The following is a 13,613-nucleotide window of genomic DNA, read 5'->3' as shown; positions in this document are numbered from 1 at the left end:
CCCCCGTAATGAGTGGTGGGGCAGAGATGTGGACAGGGATTTTATGCGGGTGTGGGTATGGGTGTGGAGGGACCATCCTCTAGTCCAATTGTCATCCCTAGGTGGACATAGTCTTTGAGGTGTAAGGTCATTGGACCCTACTTAAATTTTGATTTTTAGTATTTTTCGAGTCAAAAGTTTAGTTTTATTTCGCTGTAAAATTGGACCATACACCTAATAAAATAATGGAAAAATTTACACTCACTAATATGTATTTCTAGATCCGCCATTCCCGCGGTGTATATCCTGTGCATTGTACACCCAAAACTAATTTTATGCTCATTTGGAACACTCGTTTTTAGTACACTTTGCTCATTTCAATGATTTCATATGAGCAATGAGAAAAAGCAATGAGAAAAAGAAAATAGCCTTGGGTGTACCATGCTCATGGTATACCCGAATGTATGAAATAATTTGTATTAGGTTAATGTTGGGTGTTGTATGATTTTTATGAAAATGGTTTTGATAAATGTAGTTCTAAGGATAAACGATAAAAGAGTAGCATCTAATAATGCTTAATTTATTGGTTAGAACTTTATTGTATTAACTTGAGGTCATGTGGCCGACTTGCTAACGTACCTCATGGGATACATCCTAAGATTATTGGAGGCCATTTGAAAGCATATTCATGTCTAAGAAGTAAGAACGAATATATGGTAAACTTTGAAGCAATTTTCGAGCTTGAAATGAAAAGACAAAAAAATGATCATAAAGGAACTTTAAGGCAATGCAAAGGGTCCCCACTACCCTAAAATTATCATGAGACTCTCGAGAAAGATCTCGGATAAAAATAATTGCCAAGCTTGAGAATGTCCGGTAACATGATTACAACACCTAAATTTAAAGACTATAATACATGCTTTTGCACATTCCTGAGGTTCGGACAATGAAATTTATGAGATGCTTGGGATCATAGTAGACATTTGAAAGCATATTTAGGTCTAAATCACAAGCATGTGGCGACTTTCAAAATTATTTAAGGTTTGAACTGAATAGATGTAAAATAAGTCGTAGAAGGACATCTAAGACATTTTAGAGTGTCTCAACCATCCGAAACTCATTCAATATTGTCGGGGACGAACAAGTTAGGAAATGGCTCAAAATAGCCAAATTTAAAGGATACACACTTTTGGACGTTTTTCGAGGTTCAGACAACATACATCATGGGATGCACTAGTAGACCATTTTTAAAAGCTTATCGAGGCTTTATAATGGACGTATGGGGGCGTTCAGAGCTATTTTGAGGTTTCATTGGAAAGATGCGAAAAAAGTCGTAGAACGTATTTTAAGGCAAAGTAAAGGTTTTCGGCCATCCAGACGTCACCCCAAGACATCATGAGGCCTTGAGGAAGATTTTGGATGGGATGAGTCTTGCAATCCTTGGAGGCTTTTTGAAATCGAATCCATGCCTAGCTAGAACATGCATATTGTGACATTCGAATCTAAGGAATTTCAAGGTAATGAATAGGGCCCCATATCATACAAGAGTGATCCCAATTTCCAGGACATCTCAAGATCCTCAGGAAGATCTTGGGAGTAAAACATTGTCAGGCTCGAAAAAATTGAAAACACTCCTTATACACGCTTTTAGACCTTTTCAAGGACATGGCAACATATCTATATATATATATTATGGGATAATAGTAAAATATATGAAACATACTTAAAAGATTTAGAATTAGTTCCATTATGAGTCATGAAATGAAAAAGGACTATGAAATTATATATCACTAAAGGTTCGAGATGATAAAATAAGCGGGGTAAATATTCGAAATTCTTCGCTACTTCGTGCATCTACTTCAATGAAAGCTAGCTCCTACTCCTTCTCCTATAGAATAACCAAACATAAATTTCGTCAAATTTAAATTATTAGGTTTTGATAAGCCTTAGGTAGATTTTGTTTGAAGACAACATTAACTAATTGGTCAAGGCAAGGCCTCACGTTAAGCATTTATTTTCACATTAAAGTCCACCTTTGGCCAAGGCAGTGTGGTCGTAAGTTTAACTTCCTGTCAAGGTAGTGTGGTCGTAAGTTTAACTTGTGGTGTTGAAAAGCATAATAGATTCAATACTGGTTTGATTGACATTAGATAATTTAGAAATTACAAATTGTTAGAAAAAGAAAAAATATATATTTTATTAGGATGATAACATACTTTCTTTGTTTTTTTTACTTGCAATACTTTTTTTTTTCATCAACTCCAATGCAAAATTTGGTAAAAGAGAGATAAAGAGGAAAAAAAGAAAGGGTCCATGTGATTGGAGAGATAGAAAGAAAAGAAAAACAAAAGTAGAAAGTGTTGTAATAAGTAATTAATTATTTCCCTTTTAGAAAAGTGTTGCAAGTAAAAAAAAAAAGCGAAGGGAGTATAAGAAACAGCACTTCCAACTTACAAGAAGTCCAAACAATTTTTGCAAGTTATAATTCTAGAGGCTAAGCTCATTAAGCAAGAGATATTTACATATACGCATTGAATAGATTACCACCTCTTAATAAAAATATAAAAAAGAAAACTTGTTGAGTCGGATGCAACTATTTTCAATACCTGAGAACTACTCATGAATCATAATCTTGCCATGAAATTGCTGCTTGGATAAATAGCAATAGAGATGGAAAAATAAGAAACAATATATTCATCCATTACATAAATTAACCACTAGAGATAAACTACTAAAAGTAATTAGATAGATGACTTATATATTTCACTATTTATTATTGTTTATCTCTAATGGATAAATTATCCGCTAGGTAGATATCCATCGGATAGATTTCGGACATCCGAAAATGTTTGTTGCGAGTCATGTATGCATCAGCCTTGATAAGCATAAAAGTTGATCCTCTCAATGGTAAGATTATGCACAACAAGAAAAGGGCCCCTCTAATCAATGCGTTCTATAAGGGCCATTGCTTCAGCTTCAAGGATACTAAATTCATAGCTCAAACAAATCTGATTCTCATCTAACAAAAAAGTTCCAGCAAAAGAATACACAAACGAGAATATTAGGATTCAAATTCATGCAAATTTGACTATTCCTGTACTATCAAGCTCCAAGTCTGATACGAATTGTCAAAGAAACAACGAAATAGGAAGTCATTCATGGAATGATTGCATCCATATATATTAGCATCAGTTTTCAAACCTTCAAACACACACGAAAAACAAAAATAACTGCAAAGTGAACCATGCATGATCAAGGGATGAACTTAACAACTTCGCGATATACTTGGGACATGTTCTCTAAACTAAGCTTCTCATGTGTCTCTCTCATTAGTGTATCTAGCATGTACGTACTGTCGTACTCGATCGGGAAATTTTCTTCAGTCTGATCACCAACTGATACTAGTTAAGTGAAAGGATGAGCTTCTAATGTGTCTCCCTTAGTGTACCTAGCATGTACTGTACGTACTTGGGAGTCAGGACATTTTCTCATGTGTCTCTCTCTTTATTGTGGAATGGAACTGGCCCTCTCTTTAATTCAACACCCAAAAATAGACATGACACCAATACACTTAGAATCTCTAAGTGTAGGAAATAAGAGCCATAATAGTAACTCTCCAGTATATAGATATACAGACACCAAGGTTTCTGGAGGTCGAACTGTACCCCGTCCCCTACTACTAACCAAGAGTCAAGCCTGGTTGAGAAGCTGTTTCTAAAAAACCAAACATCGAAAGCTTTTATGAGAACATCACAATTCACAAATAGGACAAGAATAAGCTACTACTAGTCACGAAACCATTTAACCCTAGGAAAAAGTTCCAAGCTCATCGTGACCATGAGTTGCAGTGGCAGTATGGTGCTACAGTTTCTTGGTAAGGAAAAACCTTGATAAGTTCGGGGGTTTAAAGGGGATCCCAACTTGCCAAGGGTTGGTGCTGCAGTTTCTAGATAACAAATACACGTATCGCAGTCGTATCAGGAATCTATGAAGAAGCAGCAATTTCCCCAAAAGTGATAAAAACACAACTTTCATCAGATGTCATGTCAGAAGAACAAAATCACAATATTAAGCGCTTCATCTTCCATCAAAAGGAACTATATTGCAACATACTACTGTCAAACATCCACAAAATGATAATTTACCCAACTTTGAGCTGTCAAGGGAAAGAAGGCATACTTCTTAAACTTGATTATTTAGAAAAATAAACAAGGCATACTTTCTTAAGCTTGTTGAATCAGAAAAAAAAAGGAAAGCTCATAATACCAGGAGGTAGAACGCAGATAAAACTTAACTATAGAAGCTAGCACATCACTCACAAATCACAACACACTGCGTACAAATTACACACATACATAAACACCAAATCTTCATCATCTTGAAAAAACAACAGGATGGGGACATTTAAGTCTATATCTTTGCCATAAAACAAGTTTGGACAATATTTTGGGAGGTCCATGTTGAAAAGAGGGTGCAGTATCACGTAAAACACATAAATCTTGAAAAAGAAGAGATGACAACATAAAGAACAATTCTTTAACACAAAAGGGACTGGACAATATAATTGGAAAGTCAGCAAGATAAAGGGCAGAGCATCTTCTCAATTCTGTAAGCAGTGCTCTCTTTGAAAGCAAAAAAACACACTCGTAAGTCGTAATATACACTAAACTTTATGGGAAAGTTTACAATAACAAAGAACCTAATGGAGAAGTTAAGAGTTGGATATTAATTATCATGCAATAATGAAATTAGAAAACACCAAATGAGCCTAAAGACTTCCATTGTAAACCCAAACCTGAAAATGCTGATGTAGAAGTACCCAAATTAACAGAAGAAAAGGTTCAAAACGGGAACAACCAAAGTCATTCATCAAGAAAGATGCAAGAAACTCAATGGATTTCGGGTCACCCTTGTCAACCACACTGCAAAACCCACAATATTCTCATGAAATAAGACCAATTACAAGTTCAACAAGCGTCCAAATTGGAGAAAACAAAATTTCACCTTCCAAATCTCAAGTAATCTCAACCCATGGTAAGAACGTGAACTTCTGGGTTGATGACTTATTAGGCGTTGCTTCTCCCCGTAGCCTGATCCAGGAGCCTCTTACAAATGCGGAATCCAAAAGGAAACTAAGAGACTTTAGTCACAGTGGCCCCAGGCAACTAGATAAAAGTTCGATCCATCTCCCATAAGACATCAGTGATTAAATACTGGCTATCACTCTACCAGTTTAAGACTCCCTGTCTCCCTCCAAAACATTTGTCTCTCACAAAAATGTCTCCCTTGCCCATGTATACACCGATGCTACTGACACCCCCCTCGTGCGCCAGTGACAACCCGAGTGGCTTGGTAAGCCAACACGTTACCCCAAATAGAATTCATCATCAGACTTTGCTTGAGGCATAGTTTTCCCTACGAGCCCTTCTCCAGTGATGCTCCATAGTCCATGATCCTATGTGTCCTATTGAATAATCCATTCATGTATTACAAAATTGTGTCCACTCTGTTATGTTTTGGCACTCCTCCTAACTCCCTTCCAACTTTGGGTGGGGATATTTAGGGAATGGCTCAAGAAAAATTTATCTTCAGACCATAAAATTGGTCAGCTTTGTTGGAACATGTTATTTCCCTATATCTATTCCAAATCATGAAGATCACGAAACCTTTTCATACTTGAACCAAGCAAAGGATGGACATTGCTACCATCAAGCATAAAGCAGAGCTCACACCAGGGACTTTCACCAATGCAAAAGTCTTCATACAGATTATATGCACACCCTAGATCCCACATATCAACCTAACAATGAGGGTTTTCAACATCCTTTTTCTTGGTCCATCTTACATACTAATATTACTTCTTTGGCCTGCATGGGTCTAAATGGTGCGTCAAGAGAGATTTTGCAAGGAACACTCAGGATTCCCTGAACATTTTATATCATTAATCCTCTGAATTAATGAGTACAAGGGAAGGACTTTCTTCTTGCAAATTAAAGGGAACAAATGTGAACAATTGAACATTAATCATGATATGCTGAATACTCTGATCTGCCACCAACCTATATCACCAAGATTATCTTAACCATGACTTATATTTTAATGTTGCTAATGAGTGTAGGGAGCTACAGTGGCGATTTACAGAATTGTAGACCATCTTTCAACCTATGTTGCTCGGACTCTTTATTTCACCTCAAGTACCCGTGTCGGATCCTCGACACTCGGACATGGGTGGGACACTCGGACATGGGTGGGACACTTGGACACTTTGTTTTGGGCTAAATAATAGAAAAAAATTCCAAAAAATAGTCGAGTCGGACACTTGGACGCGGACATGGATTCCCGAGTCTGAGCAACATAGCTTTCAACATGATCGCAAATGTCTTAGCTAAGAATGCTAGAAGATTAGATTGTACGAATATTATCAAGAAGTTTTGCGGTTTCCCATACTCTTAAATATTGCATACTATCACACTTTTTCTCCTTTTCATACAATTTAATGTAATCCTATCTTCACAAAACTAAAAAAAGAAATTCTCAAACCACAATACTATATCAGTTATCACACACAGAATACAAATTCACATAAGACATCAAATTCAGCTTCAAAAAGTCAAATTATTAACCATGTTCCATACCACTCATCAGAATTCTGAATTTAACATCTAATCATCTACTTGTATATTAGCATTCAAATTCGACTTTCGACCAACCGATAACACCAATTTCATGCTAATTCTACCATTCAACTCTGATCCAACATCACTACATCCATCAAAACATACACCCACAACATCAGAAACCAAAATTCAACTTCAAAAAGTCAAATTTCATGACACAATTGATCATACAACACATTCAGAAATACCAAATATCAGTAATATCACATAAATCCATTAACAACCCAGAAACTCAAATTACACCAGCAACAATTCAACAAAGTTAGACACTTTAACAATCCAACACATGAGATAACAACAATACATCATTTAACCCATGAAATTATTAACATACAGCGTAAAATAAAACCATACTCTATAATTTCTTTAAAAGTTTTAAACAACACGGCCAACAACAGGGTACTTAGCTTCAAATTTCCTCTCCCAATCAGCAAGAACATCAAGTTCTTTCTGAGAAAGTCCATCAATGGAAGAAACGACGTCGTCTTCATTCTTACTCATCTTAGCAAGAGCTCTACTTGCATCTTTGCCAGAAAACATGGCGTATGCACCTCCAGGCCCATAAAAGTTGTTGCCAGTACTAACGTCGAAAACCCGACCCTTAATTGCGACGTAAATGGGCTTTGATGGGTCACTTCCATCGTACTGTTTAAGTTGTTGTGGTGTGAACTCCATTGATGATGAAAGTGTAGCTTGGATGAAGAAGGGGGTTTTGAGGAGAGAGAAATGTTTGGGAGGGGTGAGAATGTGAGAATTGAGATGATGTGAATTATGTTTGGTTTGTAATAAGGAATGGTTTTTTTTTGTTGAGTTTTGATTCGCCTGGTTGTTACGCTACTTGCTGCGGGGGTTGTACATTTTTATTCGAGGTAGTGCTTTGGAAAAGTTATAAAATTCGCTTTTACGATCGATGGAAATGTATTATGTATGGAGTCAATTTTGAAGGTCGGTTTTTAATCTGTTGCAATATAGGAGTTTTACACTATTTACATACTAATTTAACATCTGATTTATCGAATACAAATGTTGCAGAAGTATTTTGATAGTTAATCTCTAACTATTAACCACTATTACAACTATTTTTGCGAGATAGACCCTATATATTTGGAAAATTTTCGATTTACTTTAACTAGGAATGTTCCGATTCGTGCAATCTTGGCAAAACCTAAACTAGGAATGTTCCGATTCGTGCAATCTTGGCAAAACCTAAGCCCACCAATGCCCTCCCTGTCCACAATACCAAGTAGCTAGGCCATCAAGCGACACGCACGTCGATGGCCTTCAAGGCCTAGCGCCTTGATCATATAAGCAGCCCACACAGGCCGCAGCAAGCATATGCCATACTTCAAGGAGTTAGGCTCCTCATGTCTCCTACCGAGCTCCATTGATGGATATTATCGTTCATTCTCTTTGAAGAATTTATTTAACAATTTTAATGTTTCTCGGTGTCAAAAAAAAAAAAGTCAAATTCCTAAAAAGTTCCCATTGAGAAAACCCAAACACACTATTGGAAAAGTTCCCATTGGAAAATCATAAGTATCATTGGAAATGAAAAGCCAACTTTTACAATTATGGTTGGATTAAACTTGCCACCCACTACAACTTTCACAAGAAAAATGAGTGGCTCATAAGCTTTCCCCTAAAGAAACCACATCATTACTCAGGCGAAGTTTTGATACCCTTGACACAAAATTATGTAATACTATAAAGAAGTTTTTCTTCTGAACAGATTCTCCGATAATCCAAACTGCTACTGCATGAGGATCCAAGCAACATTTTCTTGCAAATTCAACAGATCGTATTCTGTTTTGCGCTTTACTTACATCTCCACCGATTACAGCTTATAATCTACTTCAATGATACGAGAGTGCCAAGACCTATGTCATATTGTCGGATCACCTGTTCGAATGTAAAGAACTCTGACTACTCACAGATCAATAGCAAGGATAAACAAGAGGATTCGGAAAACAAAAATGATAACTGCAAACGCTGAAAAAGAAGACTTAATTAAAATTACCCTGATACAAAATAATATTGATCAAATGAAATCACTAAAAAAAGGAATTATATTGCATGATTATCAATTAGTCATCTCCTCAGTCACTTCGTGCCCCCAAAAATTTCTCTCCCAAAACAGGAGCTATCTTGCATGTTGACATAAATCACAATTTTAGACCATGAGGGTGCAATACTTAAATCTAGTCATACAGAGATAACAGCTATGCTTCACGAAATGTTGTTGACTCAACAAATGAGAATTTCACAACAGACGGAATCCACCACCACCACCGGAATACTCAACATCCTGAGTAAAAAGAAAAAACTGTTAAGGTCGTAATATGGAAGTCTTGACGATGATAGTACAATACACTAAAAGCAGGGTGATGAGAAACAGAGGAACTTGTAACACAATTAGCTTCAAACAAACACCAGTTTTACTAGAACCACAACTCTCCCTTCTCTACAGTATATGCGGCATAAAAATCAGTAATCCTTCCTCAAATACATAATGGACATACATCACAATGGGTAGCTATGCAATCACCAATCATGCATACAACACTATATCAGCATTCAACAACAACTATTTTAGAAAATAAATAGCATTAATTACTATTCATAGTTGGCTGCAAAGAAATTTTAAATGGATGACCTCCTAAGACAAGCACAATACAAAAGGATATGTCCTAAAACATGAAATCACTCATCAATCCAAGTAGCTGCACCTTCAAGCAACTACCTTCAACCCAGGAGGCTACTGGACGACACTCAACAGCGTCAGAGAGACAACATGACCGTGTACTATATAAGAGACCTGAACAGCAGCCCTGAGGGGGGGAGGGGATTCTAGGGGTTGGATCACAGATCACTAGGACCTATCATAAACTAACATTACAAATAGATAATGATTATCTATTTCATCCTATTAGTAACATATCTTTATCCACTAATCTCCACAACACTCAAAAGTCAAATTAAAGAGTTTCACCTCTTACTAATACATACTTATTTCTCGAAAATGTAAGGTCTCACTTAAATGCCATCACACCATCACACTACTGCGTAATTGCATCCGTAACTTAACACATTACATCTATAAAAAAATGCCATTAAGGGTGTGTCACTAGTTCACTACTCATTGACAACCTAATAAGACTTGTGCTTTTCTTTTTCTTTATTTTCCTTCAGGGAGGCAGTGTCGGAGAAGCCATTCAAGGAGATATGTTGACAGGGGGTGAATCAATGCCCAAGTCTTAGGGGTATCCTAGATAAAGAGGACTATAGTCTACAGGTAAAAGGAGGTTAGTTGTTGTTTGGAGTTTAAGTAGATAAAGAAGGATAAAATCTTATTTATCTTACCAATGCTTTGCTGGGGAGGTCCAACCGGATTGGGAAAAAATAGCGCCCTACCTTACCCAGCATAACACAGGCATTCTAAGCATAAAGATACAATTTATGTTCGTGAGGGATCAACTATACATCTCTCGACTTATAAAAGTCCACCAACAACATGCAGCAATCAAACCTGCTCTTGCCATTGTAGCAATGTGATAAAATCAGGTTCCTTTTGGTTGTAAATAGGGAAACCAGAAATAAAAAAATTTCAGGCAGCTCTATTTAGCTACCCCTCCCCAAATAAAATATACTTCTTGTCCCAACTAGAAGCCTATTCCCACCCCCACCCCTAAAGAAAACAAATCTTCCAAAAAGAGGAGATCATCTCCACTAAGAAGAACATACTCTACCAACAATAAACTCTTCTTTCCTCATCTCCATATGCAACATCCAAGTAGCTCATTCAGTACAAAATACTGACCAAGCTAGCTAAGCTTGACAGGTTTCAGGATTTGTAACATCAGCTCATGCGTGACTCTCCGTAAATATTATAGTTCTCCAAGGACAATGAGCACATCCCATTCACTTGTTAAGTTACAACTATCATTTGGCATGATCACAGAGAGCATATAGACAACAGGTAGTCAAAGTAATAAGAATAATGTGATTCATCCGCAGTTATTGTTCATCACCCAGCAGAAAGCTATTAAATTAAACAGTCTAAACAGAAAGAAGATTTGAGGTGATGCCAAACCTGAGCAGGAGGTAAGGATGACACCCAATCTGACGCATGAGTTGGAAGTAGACCCAGTGTGTTGAGCTGCCAATAACAAGGTAAAAAAAAACATACATGTAAGAAAAACAACTAATGAGTTTATCCCTCTCCCAAAAATTAATTAGCCACTCAAATTACCTTCCAGATACCAAGGCCAAGTCCCACAAAGTTCAGAGCAAGAAAGACCAGCTTTGGCCCCAAAAGCTCAACTTTGCTGTCCTTATAAGGCTCAAAAACTGGAAAACAAAACCAACATTAGATTGATATCAAGCTGTAGAGTTCCAGCTGACCTACTAAGCAGAGAATAAAGAGTCATTGTACTACAATATGCAATAACTACTTCAGTAGCATAAACAGGGAAAACAAACTTAATAACATGAAATGCAAGTGTAGATGATTGTACCTTTTCCAACGTCTCGAAGGGCACTAATGGGCTGCCAAAAGGCTGAAAAAGTTATACCGATGCTAAACAAATGTACAGTACTTCCCGCCATCCACATCATGAATCCCATCATCATCAAATTTTTGAAAGGAGCTTGTGCTACTTCCCAGGCTTTCTATTGACAAAATAAAGAGTGTCAAGTTAGTTGCAAGCTAGCAGAAAAAAGTCAAACTTGCATTATCAGAAAAACAAGAACCCAGTAGATGTATATAATGTAATCCATCCTTCCCTTTATATGACCATACAACAAATCTGCTTGAATCACCGAGTATCACGTATCACATAGAGGCGTGTAATTACAAAATCAGAACGAAAAATATATCTGAGAATGCTCTCACTTTGAAGCAAATCCCCAACCTTAACCTACTTCCAGCCAAATTCACAATCAGCTAACCCCACTGTAAATCACTGGTTTCAAACTACAATTCCAAAGATTTAATAGTATTTCTTAGCATCACAGGCAAGAAAACTCATAAAAATCTACTTCACTTTTCCTTCATTTGCACACACTAATTTTACACAATTATACATCAATTTAATCCAACCTATAGCAGAAACTTAGCACTAAGATAATCAATTTCACATCAATCAAAAAGTTTGACTTGCAATTACAATATACTTCAACAATCCCTCAATCGATCCAAATAACACTCATCATCAACAAAACCAGCAAATCATAAATTGCAACATTATCACAAACAAATTCAAAAGAACACATAAACCCTAAAATAGAAAAAAAGAACGCGACGATAAAATATTACCTGAGATTTCCATGCAGCTTCAGCATCTTTCTTTTGACGAGTAACCGATGAATCCTCCTAAACCAAATCAAACATTCAAACCCTAGAAATTCCAAAATTTCTTGATCAAATCAAATCAAATCAAAATAAATCAGAGAAAATAAAAACCTGATCTTGAGAAGCGCGAGTAAAACCAGGTGGATCAGGAAAGTCGCGAGAAGAAGGAGCAGTTGAATTATCACTGAATTCTACAGCCCATCTTCTTCCTCCCACCATTACACCTTTACCTTTCTCCATTATTTTCTCTCTCCTAAAAAAGGTTGAAGATGATGAAGAAGATGAGATATTTCCAGAAATTATATGTGTGTTAATGGAGTAAGTTTATTTTTATGGGCTAAATTAAGGAAAATTCGTTAATCCAGCCCAATATAGCATAGAATGGTTTCAAAGGATCTAAACATGAGAATGGATTATGATTGTCCACTGATGTAGTATGAGCCCAAATGAACCATCTCCAATGGAATAACTTCTATTACTTGTAACGTTTTAATTTTTAGCAATTTGTTATTGTTTTCTCTTTTGCAACTAGGATTGCTTATCGGTCGAGTCGAGCTCGAACTATGAGGTGCTCGTCTTGTGTTCATAGAATTTTATTCTAACTTGAGTCGAACTTTGTTCAAGTCGAGTTTTTACGAAATTTTAAAAAGCCGAGTTCGAACTGTTCACGAACAGGGTTGACTCTCTTTATCACCCATAGTTTTTACATGTTTTCTTTGTTTTTCGTTGTTTTTCCTTGTTTAATATTTGAGATCTATTTGGTTTTCTTTTAGACGATGAAAATATTAACTTATTATCGTGTGATATCTAGGTTAATATATTTCTTTATATATAAAAATATATTATATTTTTCTATATAAAGTATAATTGAGCCTGTTCACGAGCTTTCGAGCCGAGTTTTTCCCAAGTCAGCTCGACCCGTTAAAGTATCAAGCGGAGCCCGAATTTGAACTGAGCCACCACGAATCGAGGTTTGACCGAGCCCATCACAAACTGTTTATGAATAGGCATGCTCATTAACACCTGTACTCCCAAAGTCCCAACACATGCGATTCTTCTTTTATCTTTTTATCTCTTTATCTCTCTCAACTCCTTGATCCTTTTGTAGAGAGAAATGTTGTAAGTAAATCAAAAACAGAGGAAGTAGTTTCTTGTTGACCTTTAGGATGTTATTTCCTTTATTCTCCATCAAGTATATGGTACTTGCAACTAAGTTGTTTTTCATGTTATTTAAAGGAAGATGATAGCTAGACAAAGTAAGCCAAAAAAAGTATTTAAAATGATTTAGAACACTGGTAATATGTGAGGTTGGGATGTTGGGTTATTAGTTGCTAAAATGATTCTAATTGATGTAGAGAAAGCCGAGACACTTTCCCCCTTTCACCCCGAACACACATTTCTTTCGTTCAGCATCATGCGGTATTTTCTTAGCGTGCTCAGCGTCTCCTTGAGGTCATATGGTTGATTAGAGTGGGCCTTAATTTTGACTATCATGTCGTCAACGTACACCTCGATGTTCCGACCTAACTGATCACTGAAGATGTTATTCACAGTTCGCTGATAAGTGGCTCCCGCATTTTTCAAGCCGAACGACATCATTTTGTAAC

General features: G+C 36.6%; 2 protein-coding genes across 2 annotated transcripts; both read right to left on the bottom strand.

Annotated features, from left to right (window-relative positions):
* Positions 1-6,841: 6,841 nt before the first annotated feature.
* On the bottom strand, positions 6,842-7,542 carry LOC104887787 (probable steroid-binding protein 3). Its single transcript, XM_010672531.3, has one exon. It carries the CDS (start codon positions 7,329-7,331, stop codon positions 7,032-7,034), a length of 300 nt encoding a protein of 99 aa, XP_010670833.2. The 5' UTR covers positions 7,332-7,542; the 3' UTR covers positions 6,842-7,031.
* Positions 7,543-8,704: 1,162 nt separating this feature from the next.
* On the bottom strand, positions 8,705-12,435 carry LOC104887788 (uncharacterized). The gene is made up of 6 exons (XM_010672532.4): positions 12,118-12,435; positions 11,971-12,027; positions 11,171-11,324; positions 10,906-11,003; positions 10,747-10,812; positions 8,705-8,961 (listed from the first exon to the last, which is right to left on the bottom strand). The coding sequence occupies exons 1-6, from the start codon at positions 12,244-12,246 to the stop codon at positions 8,917-8,919; spliced, it is 549 nt and encodes a 182-aa protein (XP_010670834.1). The 5' UTR covers positions 12,247-12,435; the 3' UTR covers positions 8,705-8,916.
* Between the last annotated feature and the right edge of the window lie 1,178 nt (positions 12,436-13,613).

The sequence above is a fragment of the Beta vulgaris genome, chromosome 2 (genome assembly GCF_026745355.1).
Source record: "Beta vulgaris subsp. vulgaris cultivar EL10 chromosome 2, EL10.2, whole genome shotgun sequence".
NCBI lineage: Eukaryota > Viridiplantae > Streptophyta > Magnoliopsida > Caryophyllales > Amaranthaceae > Beta > Beta vulgaris.
Note: the sequence above shows the minus strand (reverse complement) of the source record. Positions and strands in the feature narration are given on the sequence as shown.

Coding starts and splice junctions, on each gene's coding strand:
- LOC104887787 (XM_010672531.3), bottom strand. CDS start 7,331: ATGGAGTTCACACCACAACAACTTAAACAGTACGATGGAAGTGACCCA.
- LOC104887788 (XM_010672532.4), bottom strand. CDS start 12,246: ATGGAGAAAGGTAAAGGTGTAATGGTGGGAGGAAGAAGATGGGCTGTA. Junction 12,028..12,117: donor CTCGCGCTTCTCAAGATCAG/GTTTTTATTTTC, acceptor GATTTGGTTTAG/GAGGATTCATCGGTTACTCG. Junction 11,325..11,970: donor AAGCTGCATGGAAATCTCAG/GTAATATTTTAT, acceptor TTTTGTCAATAG/AAAGCCTGGGAAGTAGCACA.